The sequence below is a fragment of the Aulonocara sp. 'chitande type north' Nkhata Bay genome, linkage group LG20 (genome assembly GCF_057382095.1).
Source record: "Aulonocara sp. 'chitande type north' Nkhata Bay isolate Kocher_YH1m ecotype deep benthic linkage group LG20, A_spYH_male_GT1.1, whole genome shotgun sequence".
NCBI lineage: Eukaryota > Metazoa > Chordata > Actinopteri > Cichliformes > Cichlidae > Aulonocara > Aulonocara sp. 'chitande type north' Nkhata Bay.
In genome coordinates this window covers 36772211-36784972 of record NC_141363.1, presented here as the reverse complement: position 1 = coordinate 36784972, position 12762 = coordinate 36772211, and the positions used below count along the sequence as shown (strand labels likewise).

At 40.9% G+C, this 12762-nt stretch overlaps 1 protein-coding gene across 1 annotated transcript; it reads left to right on the top strand.

Annotated features, from left to right (window-relative positions):
• The first annotated feature begins 501 nt into the window (after nucleotides 1-501).
• On the top strand, nucleotides 502-2733 carry LOC147306209 (uncharacterized). The gene is made up of 3 exons (XM_086278006.1): nucleotides 502-672; nucleotides 757-849; nucleotides 1649-2733. Exons 1-3 carry the CDS (start codon nucleotides 502-504, stop codon nucleotides 1775-1777), a joined length of 393 nt encoding a protein of 130 aa, XP_086134132.1. The 3' UTR covers nucleotides 1778-2733.
• The last annotated feature ends 10029 nt before the right edge of the window (nucleotides 2734-12762 follow it).

Below are 12762 nucleotides of genomic sequence, written 5' to 3'. Positions count from 1 at the left end.
ATAGCTAACTTCTTTCTTACTGTTTTCTTTTTATAATCTAAAAATATGGTATTCTGTGTTTATTATTATATGCCATTTTCTAGTAGAAAGTATCGTTTTGAGGTGTCTTTAAAAGCACTACATAGTTTACTGAGGGTGCTACCAAAAGCGAACCATGTGGCCGGAAGAGTAACTGCAGGCAGCACAATGCGCACTCCCATGACGTTCAAACCTATTTATTATTATAAAAGATTTCGGCTACGTCCACACTTACACAGGTATTTTTGAAAACGGAGATTTTCCATTTTCGTTTTAAAAAATAATCCCGTCCACAGGTAAACACAAAAATGAAGGAAAACGCTGCTAGGAACATGCCAAAGCAACAGGTGGCGATATATTCCTAAACTCAGCTAAAAACAGTTTAGGTCTTGACAAACTTCACTGATGGTTCAAATGTTTAGCAACTTTCAATGTGTTGATTCAGCAGTCTGTATTTAAACTTCTAGTTTATTATATTTGTGTATGTTTTATTTCCAGGTGAATGCAGAGTTCCTGCAGATCACTACAAAACCCCTGCAGGCGAAGTTCTTGGCTCAGCTGGACAATTTAACAGACAAGCTGATGCAAATTTTTCAGAGGAGCAAAGGAGCAAAGGGCCAAAAGATCAAGGATATCATGGCGATCAGTAGTTTGGTCGGTACTAATGATAAACCCATCAATTAAATGCAATCAATCAATTCCATTTTTTTCACCATTTTTTTTCCACCCTTGCATTAGTATGATGACATCGACATAAAGAGGGAGCATACTCTTAAAAGCCTGGTGATCTACTTTAATGAAGATCCAGACCTACTGTTCAAGGAGTATCTGGTACGCTTATCACACCTTCTTTGCTAGATTCAATTTGAGTTAGGTTCATCGCACACAAAATCCTCATATATTCAAAAGAGACAATATAATTGTGAAATAGTATTATTCTTAATAGTCATTGTTGAAACTTGCACTGGAGAGCACTTTTTAAGGGGACAGTTTCAGCAAAAATTCAATTGTTCATTCTTTTGGTGCTGCCATGTAGGTATCTACTGCCTCTATAAACACAGTAAATGTGGACAAAACATTCATCCATTTTCTGTCAGTGTTTCAATTCAGTTTATTTATATAGCGGTATATCACAACAACAGTCATCTCAAGGCACTTCAGAAAGTAAACACTCCAGTGGAGTTCAGTTTATTATGCCAATTAGTAAAAAGTCTTCATTATAAGGAACACAGCAGATTGCATCAAGACACTAACTAGTGTCACTGCCATTACAGCAATCTCCTGGTTTCAGGAATAATGTGCATAAAACAAGCTGTTTCAAAAGGTTCCCAATTGTGATGAAATAAGGGAAATTGACCCAGCCAACACACACACACACACACACACACACACACACACACACTGGAGGAGCTCCTGCTCTATATCAAGCCCCTCCCAAAGGGAGGTACATAATACCTGAACCCAAACTATTGATAGGAAACAGATTGACGGGTTTTATTTATGTTTGGAGTGTTTATAGAGGCGGTAGAGACCCATGTTTCAGCACAAAAGGATACAAAAGCTGAGTTTTGCATAATATGTCCCCTTCCAAGTGACAGAGCCCTTAAACCTGAAACAACCTGTTTTTCAGACCTCCTCCACTGAGGATGAACGGTTGAGGTCCACTGCAGCAACTGTCACTGTATTTACACCATCAGAAGAGAAGGGATTCAGGAGCCAGAGGATGTTGGAGTTGTCATTGAAGGTACTACAGTTATGAACAACCTCGGTAGTGTCATCATGGCATTCATCGTCCTCTTTGGACTGATTTATGCACTTGATCTGAGCTATCCAAATGACCACAAGTACACTTTTGAGTTCTGTCAGAAGATTTTGATGAATCTGGATGGACAAAGGCTCAGTACAAAGATGCAGCAAATGAAAATGAAGATGTTTGCTTAGGCAAACAAGACCCAGCACAAAAGTTGATTTTGGCCTTTTTATATCTTTTGTTCAAACTGTGACCTTTTTTTCTTTCTTTTTTTTGGCCAAATGGAAGTTGTCTATTTTTGTCTGCTGTTATGTTGTGAGTGATGTGACCTTTAATCTGTACTACTATAGATGGATGAAAAGACTGGGGATTTAGCTCAGAAAAAGTTTCATGGTTGTAACCACCATTTTCTTTTTGATTGCTTTTGGGATTTGCAAAGGTAATAGAAAAATGTTGACAAGTTTTGTGTCTTCCAGTGTTTTAAAGTTGGTCTTCCCGTTCTTATAAGATAAGATAAGATAAGATAACCTTTATTAGTCCCACACTTGGGAAATTTGTTTTGTCACAGCAGGAAGTGGACAGTGCAAAAGTTATGAGGCAAAAATTAGAATACAATAAGAATAAATACAGTACACAACTGTACAGAATAGAATAAAATAAAATACTATATACAGTAGAATAAAATAAAATAAATATACAATAAGATAAAAATAGAATACAAATACAAATACTATATACAACTGAGTAAAAATACAACGATGACAGAAAGGATTATTGCACTTAGTATTATTGCATATGTATGGATGTGTGTGCTTGATCAGTTAAAGTCTTTATTATGGAGTCTGACAGCAGTGGGGAGGAAAGACCTGCGAAATCTCTCCGTCCCACACCGTGGGTGCCGCAGTCTCCCACTGAAGGAGTTGCTCAGTGCTGTCACAGTCTGCTGCATGGGGTGGGAGATGTTGTCCAACAGGGATGACAGCTTAGCCGCCGTTCTCCTGTCACTCACCACCTCCACTGGGTCCAGAGGGCATCCTAGAACAGAGCTGGCCCTTCGGATCACCCTGTTCAGTCTCTTCCTGTCCCCAGCAGAGATGCTGCCGCCCCAGCAGACCACGCCATAAAAGATAGCAGAAGCCACAACAGAGTCATAGAATTTCTTCAGGAGTGGGCCCTCCACTCCAAACGACCTGAGTCTCCGCAGCAGGTACAGCCTGCTCTGCCCTTTCCTGTAGAGGGCGTCTGAGTTATGAGTCCAGTCCAGTCTATTGTTCAGATGAACACCAAGGTACCTGTAGCTGTCCACAGCTTGTAAATGTTTACATGTAATTGGTTTTGGAGAAGTAAAGTTGAAAGATTTTTTTTTTTATTAAAATACCTCCCCCTTGGTAACAGAAAAATGTTCGTCATGAAAACACACACACACACACACATATATATATATATATATATATATATATATATATATATATATATATATATAAGGGAGACAGCAGGCGGGGCCGCTCGCTGTAAGCCAGTAATGATCCTTCCGCAGGTTCACCTACGGAAACCTTGTTACGACTTTTACTTCCTCTAGATAGCAGCTGGATAGCGTAGTGGTTAGACTACACGCCTTTGGAACAGAGGATCGCAAGTTCGATTCCTGCCTGGGGCGTCTGTATCCAGTAAGGGTCCTAAGGCTAGACCCCCTATGCTAAGCAAGCCTACCGCAGACATGAGCGAGACAGATAAATATGAAGGCATGCCGGCTCGGACGTCGCCCGGATCAACAAGGTCCGCGTCAGGTGTTGAGGAACCAGGGCACCCTGACGAAAAGTGGGCTACTGGAACAAGAAGGCATCGGTGGGCAAGAGACGAAAACAGGGCGTTGTTGGAATGCTACTATGCAAGTAACCCCGGCGGAAGGGGCTACATGAATAGGATGAGGAACCTATGGATTCTTCGATACCCAACATCCACAATGACGGCGAAACAACTAGTAGCTCAGTGTTCCAACATTCGAAAGAAGGGACTGCTCTCACAGCTAGAGATTGACGAGGTACAACACAAATGCTACGGCAAGGAGGAGTCAGGACGCCAGGTCAGGGGGGAGATATCATCACCCCCACCCGAGATTGGGTACATAGCCCCAAGTGCGATAGGAGAAGGATCATTGAGTGCGAGAGGAACTGACCTGAAAAATAGGATCATGGCCATGGGCAATACCTACAACCACGATTACCGACACTAACAAGCTGATCTACAATACGGCAACAGTGATCAGTGAGATGCTTGGCTACAAGTTGAACAGCGACAAGGGGCAGTACCCTCCATGGAGAAGGAGGCTAGAGGGCAAGATCAAAGTAGCACGGAGGGAGGTTAGCCAACTAACGGAGTTGCAGAAAGGTGCGACGAATAAGGTGCCTAAGAAATACAGCAAGCTGTCCATACCTGAGGCCTTGGAAACTGCCAAGCAAAGACTCACAGCCTTGGCCAGCCGCTTGAGGAGGTACACCAGAGAGATAGAAGGCAGGAGAATAAACCAGCTGTTCTCCACAGAACCAGCAAAGGTGTACTCTCAGTGGCAAGGGAACAATAAGAGAACAGCACCACCAAGGCTGGAGACGGAGCAATACTGGAAGAGCATATGGGAGAAGGATGCAACCCATAACGGCAATGCTCAGTGGCTAGAGGATCTGAGGGCAGACCACAGCGACCTCCCTGAACAGGGTCCAGTAACCATCACAGTGGCAGATATCCAAGAAAGGGTCTCCAGTATGAAGAGTTGGACAGCACCAGGGCCCGACATGGTTCACGCCTACTGGCTGAAGAAGCTGACTGCACTCCACGAGCGTCTGGCAGCACAAATGAACCAGCTGCTAGTTAACGAAAGACACCCGGAATGGCTAACTGAAGGCCGGACGGTCCTGATCCCCAAGGACCCCAAGAAGGGACCGGTCCCCTCCAACTACCGACCAATAACCTGCCTCAGTACTACATGGAAGCTCCTGTCAGGCATCATATCGGCTAAGATGAACAGGCACATGGGTCAATACATGAGCGGGACACAGAAAGGAATTGGCAAGAATACCAGAGGCGCAAAACACCAGCTACTGGTAGACAGAACAATCAGCCGAGACTGCAAGACCAGACTGACCAACCTGTGCACTGCCTGGATTGATTACAAGAAGGCCTATGACTCAATGCCCCACAGCTGGATACTGGAATGCCTAGAATTGTACAAGATCAATGGGACCCTAAGAGCCTTCATCAGGAACTCAATGGGGATGTGGCGTACAACACTAGAGGCCAACTCCAAGCCCATAGCACAAGTCACCATCAAGTGCGGGATCTACCAAGGAGATGCTCTGTCCCCACTGCTGTTCTGCATAGGCCTGAACCCCCTCAGTGAGATCATTAACAAGACTGGCTACGGATACCGACTACGGAACGGAGCAGTTGTCAGCCACCTCCTGTACATGGATGACATCAAGCTGTATGCCAAGAGTGAACGAGACATCGATTCACTGATCCACACTACCAGGCTATACAGCAATGACATTGGAATGTCGTTCGGACTGGAGAAGTGTAGTCGGATGGTAACAAAGAGAGGGAAGGTAGTCAGAACTGAGGGGATTGAACTACCAGAAGGCAACATTGCAGACATAGAGGACAGTTACAAGTACTTGGGGATCCCGCAGGCGAATGGGAACCATGAAGAGGCCGCTAGAAAAGCTGCAACCACCAAGTACCTGCAGAGGGTCAGGCAAGTCCTGAGGAGTCAGCTGAATGGTAAGAACAAGATCCGGGCCATCAACACGTACGCCCTGCCCGTGATCAGGTACCCTGCTGGGGTAATAGGCTGGCCAAAGGAGGAGATAGAAGCCACTGACATAAAGACAAGAAAGCTCCTTACCATGCATGGAGGGTTTCACCCCAAATCCAGCACCCTGAGGCTGTACGCTAAGCGGAAGGAAGGGGGCCGGGGACTGGTGAGTGTCAGCACCACAGTCCAGGATGAGACAACGAACATCCAAGAATACATTAGGAAGATGGCCCCAACTGACCGAGTGCTCAGTGAATACCTCAGGCAGCAGAAACCCAAGAAAGAGGAGGGAGACGAGGAACCATCATGGAAGGACAGGCCCCTGCACGGTATGTACCACCGGCAGATAGAGGAGGTGGCTGATATCCAGAAATCCTACCAGTGGCTGGACAAAGCTGGACTGAAAGACAGCACAGAGGCACTAATCATGGCAGCACAAGAACAAGCTCTGAGCACAAGATCCATAGAGGCTGGGGTCTATCACACCAGGCAAGACCCCAGGTGCAGGCTGTGTAAAGATGCCCCAGAGACAATCCAGCACATAACAGCAGGGTGCAAGATGCTAGCAGGCAAGGCATACATGGAACGCCATAACCAAGTGGCCGGCATAGTGTACAGGAACATCTGTGCCGAGTATAACCTGGAAGTCCCGAGGTCAAAATGGGAGATGCCCCCAAGGGTGGTGGAGAATGACCGAGCTAAGATCCTGTGGGACTTCCAGATACAGACGGACAAAATGGTGGTGGCTAACCAACCGGACATAGTGGTGGTAGACAAACAGAAGAAGACGGCCGTAGTGATCGATGTAGCGGTTCCGAATGACAGCAATATCAGGAAGAAGGAACACGAGAAGCTGGAGAAATACCAAGGGCTCAGAGAAGAGCTCCAGAGGATGTGGAGGGTGAAGGTAATGGTGGTCCCCGTGGTAATCGGAGCACTAGGTGCGGTGACTCCCAAGCTAGGCGAGTGGCTCCAGCAGATCCCAGGAACAACATCGGAGATCTCTGTCCAGAAGAGCGCAGTCCTGGGAACAGCTAAGATACTGCGCAGGACCCTCAAGCTCCCAGGCCTCTGGTAGAGGACCCGAGCTTGAAGGATAAACCGCCCGCAGGGGCGTGCTGGGTGTTTTTTTTTTTTTTTATATATGTGTGTGTGTGTGTATTTATGTATATGTGTGTGTATTTATGTATTGTTGGGTTGTTTCAAATCTTCAGTGACTGCCATACTATGGTGTGAATTGCAATGTTTAGTAGGTTATCATTGTGAATTTGCAAGTGTCACTATAAATATATACAATGATTCTGAAGTGAAATCTGATTTTACAGATTCCAGTTTGTTTTCAGTATTGCCTAGTAGTACAGAGGTGTGTGCTATTCAGATTTGACATTCATTACAAATGTACGTCAGCACTTTTTTGTGAGCACTTTGATTTTTGTTAAGGTTGATTTGACCATGTGACATGTATGTTTATTTACAAAATATTCTGTTTCTGCTTTTAATTCAAGTGAATAAACCTGAGTTGTAAAAACAAATTCATTTTGTCATTATTTTAATAATTAAATTAGTTTTCTGGTAATGAAAATTATGATTTAGTTGAACTCAAAATAATGATTTCAATGCAATGAAAATCTAGCTCAAGTGAATGACATTGTATTGAGTTGGACCAACCAAAACCTTTCACATCATTTTAATGTACTTTTTTTCATTTTAGCAGTATTTACGAAATTGTGTTCTACTGACTCAATTTAATTGAATTGTCATGATGTATGTAGATTAGGTTGGACCAAAATAGATGTATTACGTGGAAAACCTGCCATCAGTCCAATTGAGTTCATCCAATGACTTATTTTTTTGAGTGCATGCAGAAAAAAAAGAAATCTGGAAGGGATGCAAATTTTTTTCACACCATCTTATAATATACAAAAAGATGAAGTGAAACTGAGTGAAAATGATTCACTTCAGTCAATGACTGTTCTTTTCACTTCTTCCTTTCCTGGTAAACCTGCTTCCACTCCCTTCGCTGTGTAGTTGTGAGTTTGGAAGACTGCACATGAGTATGTTTGCGTTGGTTCCAAACCTCTCTCTGTAGGCTCTCGATAGGCAAATGACTCAATAAATGGACACAATTGTGATATTTCAAATTAAGCATTATTCTACTTCAACCTTCACCAAATCCCTGGTGGGTGCAAGAGGACTGCAATAAAAGTCACAGACTTGTAACATCTGGCATCTACTGTAGTAACATTTATGTGTCTTATTGTGTGTTACTTAATACGGTAAGTCATACCAAAGGTTCTACATAATTCAACAAATTTTCCTAACTGTAGGTACTTTTCATCACTATTTTAGTATTTTATTTTACCAACAGTATCTATATATGTATCAGTATCTGGTAACATTATAATGAAATGGCCACTGCCTGCCACAGGTGCAGTGAAATGTGTTGTAATGTACCAGTTCCAGTAAATCCGTGAAGCCAGTTTTGGAAGAATTTGATCTAAAACAAGTGAGGGCATTAAATTAAAGCACAACTTAAACATGTTGACTGTGATTATGATACAGTCATAGATGGAAGGAAGAGGGTTTCACAGACAAACACAAAGAGTTGTTCAGCTCCTGTAAACATGAACAAACAGTACAGCTGCGATACAGCTGCATACTTCTTACCCATCATTACTTTAATCTATAGTCCAGGAATGAAGTTCAGGCCGTCTCATAGCAACCTCACCCACAACCTCCACATTCAGTCAGGTCTCTGATGCTAATCAGACCCTGATTCTGAGAGGCTCATCACATGGTAGGAAAACTCACAGGGGGATATATGATATATTCTTTCAGTGTATATATCCAAGCAGTATGAATTTTATTTGAGCTGCAGAGATGAGGGAAAGATTCAGCCTGTGTATTTGTTTGATGTAAAAAGCAGTGCAAAATATCACACTGAAAATTTTTACGAGTCCTATTGAGTACTCAATCTGTTCATACAAGGAAAAGTAAACAAAAAAAAGAATTTAAACATTATTATTATTATTATTATTATTATTATTATTATTATTATTATTTAAAAAAGTGGAATTCCAAAGGGAAAACAGAAAATATGACAAAGGAAAAGACAAGACTGTATACATGGAGGACTAATTACACAGTGATACAGATGTAGGAACAGGGCTCGGTTGGAAAAAAATTAAAGCCAAACAACCACTCACAAAGGAGTAAACTCAGATAAAGGAAGTAAAAGTACAGAAGACTCACAAGGAAACTCAGTTACTATAACAAAAGCAGCCAGAGAAGACAACTCCCCCTGTTGGACAACATCTCCCACCCCATGCAGCAGACTGTGACAGCACTGAGCAGCTCCTTCAGTGGGAGACTGCGGCACCCACGGTGTGGGACGGAGAGATTTCGCAGGTCTTTCCTCCCCACTGCTGTCAGACTCCATAATAAAGACTTTAACTGATCAAGCACACACATCCATACATATGCAATAATACTAAGTGCAATAATCCTTTCTGTCATCGTTGTATTTTTACTCAGTTGTATATAGTATTTGTATTTGTATTCTATTTTTATCTTATTGTATATTTATTTTATTCTATTCTACTGTATATAGTATTTTATTCTATTCTGTACAGTTGTGTACTGTATTTATTCTTATTGTATTCTAATTTTTGCCTCATAACTTTTGCACTGTCCACTTCCTGCTGTGACAAAACAAATTTCCCACGTGTGGGACTAATAAAGGTTATCTTATCTTATCTTATCTTAAAACTTTAATGTTTTATGATGTTTTTATTTCAACATGCTGACATTAGCCTGTTTTTATAACAACATGCCAGTGTCTAACTTTTGACTTATGACACTAAAGCATTACATACTAAATGGTATATTTTATTATCTTTACCCATGTGAGGGAGCAGAGCTGACTGAAGTCTTTGGCTTTTATAAGCCAGAAAAACTTGAGATTTGAAGATATATTCATACAATGTGGGTTTAGGGTATTATTGTAGGGAATAATAGAGAGGTAATTGTACTGAAAAAATAAAAATAGTGTTGTATAATTCTCTCCATGCCCTTTCATATCATATATTATTCTCAATATGGCTTTATAAAATTTAATTTCAAGGTCAACATTGGGACTAGTTGCTTGACCCGATTTTCATCAAAATTAAATCAGCTCGAGCCTTTATTACCATTTACAATCACACAAAATTTGACCACACTCCCTGCCTTTGGTGGGGGAGAACAAACCAGGAATATGAAGCCATAAACACAGAGATAAGTCAAAGGGAGGGACAATTAATTAAGGAGTAAAAATAAAGTCAAAACAAGATTCAATGAATTTTTTAATTAAATGCCAGGACACATCAGCTGATGGCTCAACTGATACATTTCAATGCATGAGGTTGTAAATCCCATATAGGGTTGGCTGTTTAAGTTGTTTTAATATGTCCAATATTCTTGGAGCTAGATCTCAGACCCACAGGACTTGTCAAATGCCAAATGTGAGGGTGTGCTCTCTTTGTCAAATGACTGTTCTCTTGAACTACAAGCAGACAAACTGATTTATTCAAAGATTTGTCTCAAAAGCAATGCTGAAAACTAAATGCACTGCAATAGCAAGATGGAGAATGTTAATATAAGACACAGCTGGCAAAATGAAATTCTACTAAAGTAATAACAAAGATAAAACTAATAAATTTCTTGTTGGCCATATGCACAAAAATTTGTGTCCATTCATCAAAGGTTTTCTTAAAAATATCCTGCTAAAGTGCATTTTGATTAGCATGACTTTCAAAACATGCTCATGCTTGCTGTTTGCTTGCAGGAGTTACTCAAACCTTCAGAATAAAAGCATCACAAGTTGAGCTAAAAACAAACATATACATTATAGATGCAACTTAAATAACTGGATCCTGAAAAAGTTAAAGAAATTATATAAATGGTGTAAGAAAGATTACTATGACAGCAGTTATGGGGTAAATATTTGCGTACTGTATTGCACACTTTAACGAAACTGAACGTGTGTGCATATACATCAAGTATCAGCTTGGCTAAGTTCAGCTCCCTTTTCATCTTACAAAATTGGTGCCCGCATTCAAAAACACGAAGAGCTTTTGTTCTTTTTTTTTTTTTTAAGTTAAAGGTCAGTAAAAAATTGAGTTATGTTTATGGATTTATATTATTTACCTCAAGACCTCCAGGGTGTTTATTTCTGTGCGCATCAGACTCCTTTGAAGAACAAAACAAAAGCAAAAGTTTTGCTTTGAGGGTACTGAAAAGTGTGAGATGTGCTCACCCATCCCCTGTCTTCCAGCTTCATGTCGCAATAAAGTCGGCTCTCTAGCATTTTGTACTTTTGCTAAAGGACCTTCTAAGAGACTAATTCATTCAAACATGGGAGGATTAATGGATAAGAAAAAATAAGCAGGCTCTTCATTACAGTGTAATGGGCTTCCTGTTCAACACCAAACACTCTGGCTGCCCTTTGATTATTTATGTTGATACTGACAAGACAAGAGCTCTCGACAGTCGCATGTTATTAAATAAATGAATAATAACAAATGAACAAATTATTCATCCTCACAGAAGAGCAGCTTCTCGTGTTCTCCGTTATCAAAAGGGTTTAAAATATAAAATATTTGCTGCTGCCTGTTCTTTTCTTTATGTTCAACATCACCTGCATGATGTTTACAAAAAGGCTGAGAGGAGCTTTTTGAGATTCATCTGTGACACAAATAAAACACAATTTGGTTCATTTCTTAATCACATTAGGCTTTATTCCCATCAGATCTGTTACATTTATCAAATGTAAGGGCTGTAAATTAGGAGAGCCATAAATGTGGAATCAGTGCACTGAAAAAAAATCCTACTTCAGAACCTTGATAGTGAACATTTCCAAAGTATTAAATAATGGTGTATGTGCAAGTAACACCTATAAACCAAAATCCCAGGCTTCAGACTGCTCTGTTTCAGACACCAGTCTCCACTCTTGGATATGTATGATGTCACTAAGAGTGGCTATCCCTATTATCTAGGCACCCCACACCCAACTGCTGGCTAAAGCGTCTGTTTACAGGGGGCAGCCAATCAGAAAAAAAAAAGTGGTTTAATGGAGAGCTAAAGAAGGTAAACTAAACACAAACATGGGATTGTTATGAACTGTAAATCATGCATAGATACTTCCGTGGAGGCTAAAGATAAAACTGGGGGCCTGGAAATGATCATTGTAGGTACAATAATACACAATGCCTTCGGTTCAATAAATGTATTTTCCAATGCTAGCACTATAATTGCCATACGGTTACATTTTATCAACATACATATCACTGCTGGTCTTGGTTTATTGGGTGGGAAGAATGTGTGAAGAATATTTTCTTTTCACATTTTGGGCCCCTTATGATTGTAGAAAACTCCCTTTTAACTAGAAGAAAGCCCTGGCAGAACTAGTTCAAGGAGGGGCAACCAACTAGGGGTAAAGTGAGGAAGCCAGGGCAAAGGCAAGCTGTGAAAGAGAGCCTTTAATAGGTATTAATAATTATTAATAACTAAAAATTAAATGCAGAGTAGTGCATAAAATATAGTGAAAATGGTGAGAGAAGAAGAAACACTCAGCACATCATGGGAAGCCCACAGTGCTGCATAACTAAGGAAAGATTTGGGGTCAGCCAATCCTGCCCCAATGCTTTGTCAAAAAGGAAAGATTTAAGACTAATCTTAAAAGCAGAGAGGGCGTCTGTCTCCCAAATCCAAACTGGGAGGTGCTTCCACAGAAGATGGGCCTTAAAGCTGAAGGCTCTGCCTCCTGTTCTACTTTTAAAGACCTTAGATTAGAACAGCATTCTGATAGAGAGAGTGATATGGTACTATGGCATCTTTAAGATAAGATGGAGCCTGATTATTAATGACTGTGCATGTAATGAGAAGGACAGGCATCAGAACTACTTCACAAATCATTAAAAGCCAGTCAAATTATTACTTCTGCCAAGGAGCTTATGTTTTTGTAGCATTTGTGTCAACATTATACTAATATGACATAAAACCACCAAGAATATCACCTTGTGTCTCATTTCACTCTTGTCAATGTGTGTGCCTATGTTAGAGTAACTTGAACATTTTCAGTTTGATGAAACTGTTTGGGTGAGTTGCACAAACACATGACTTTAAACCACGAGACTGGAGTTTGACC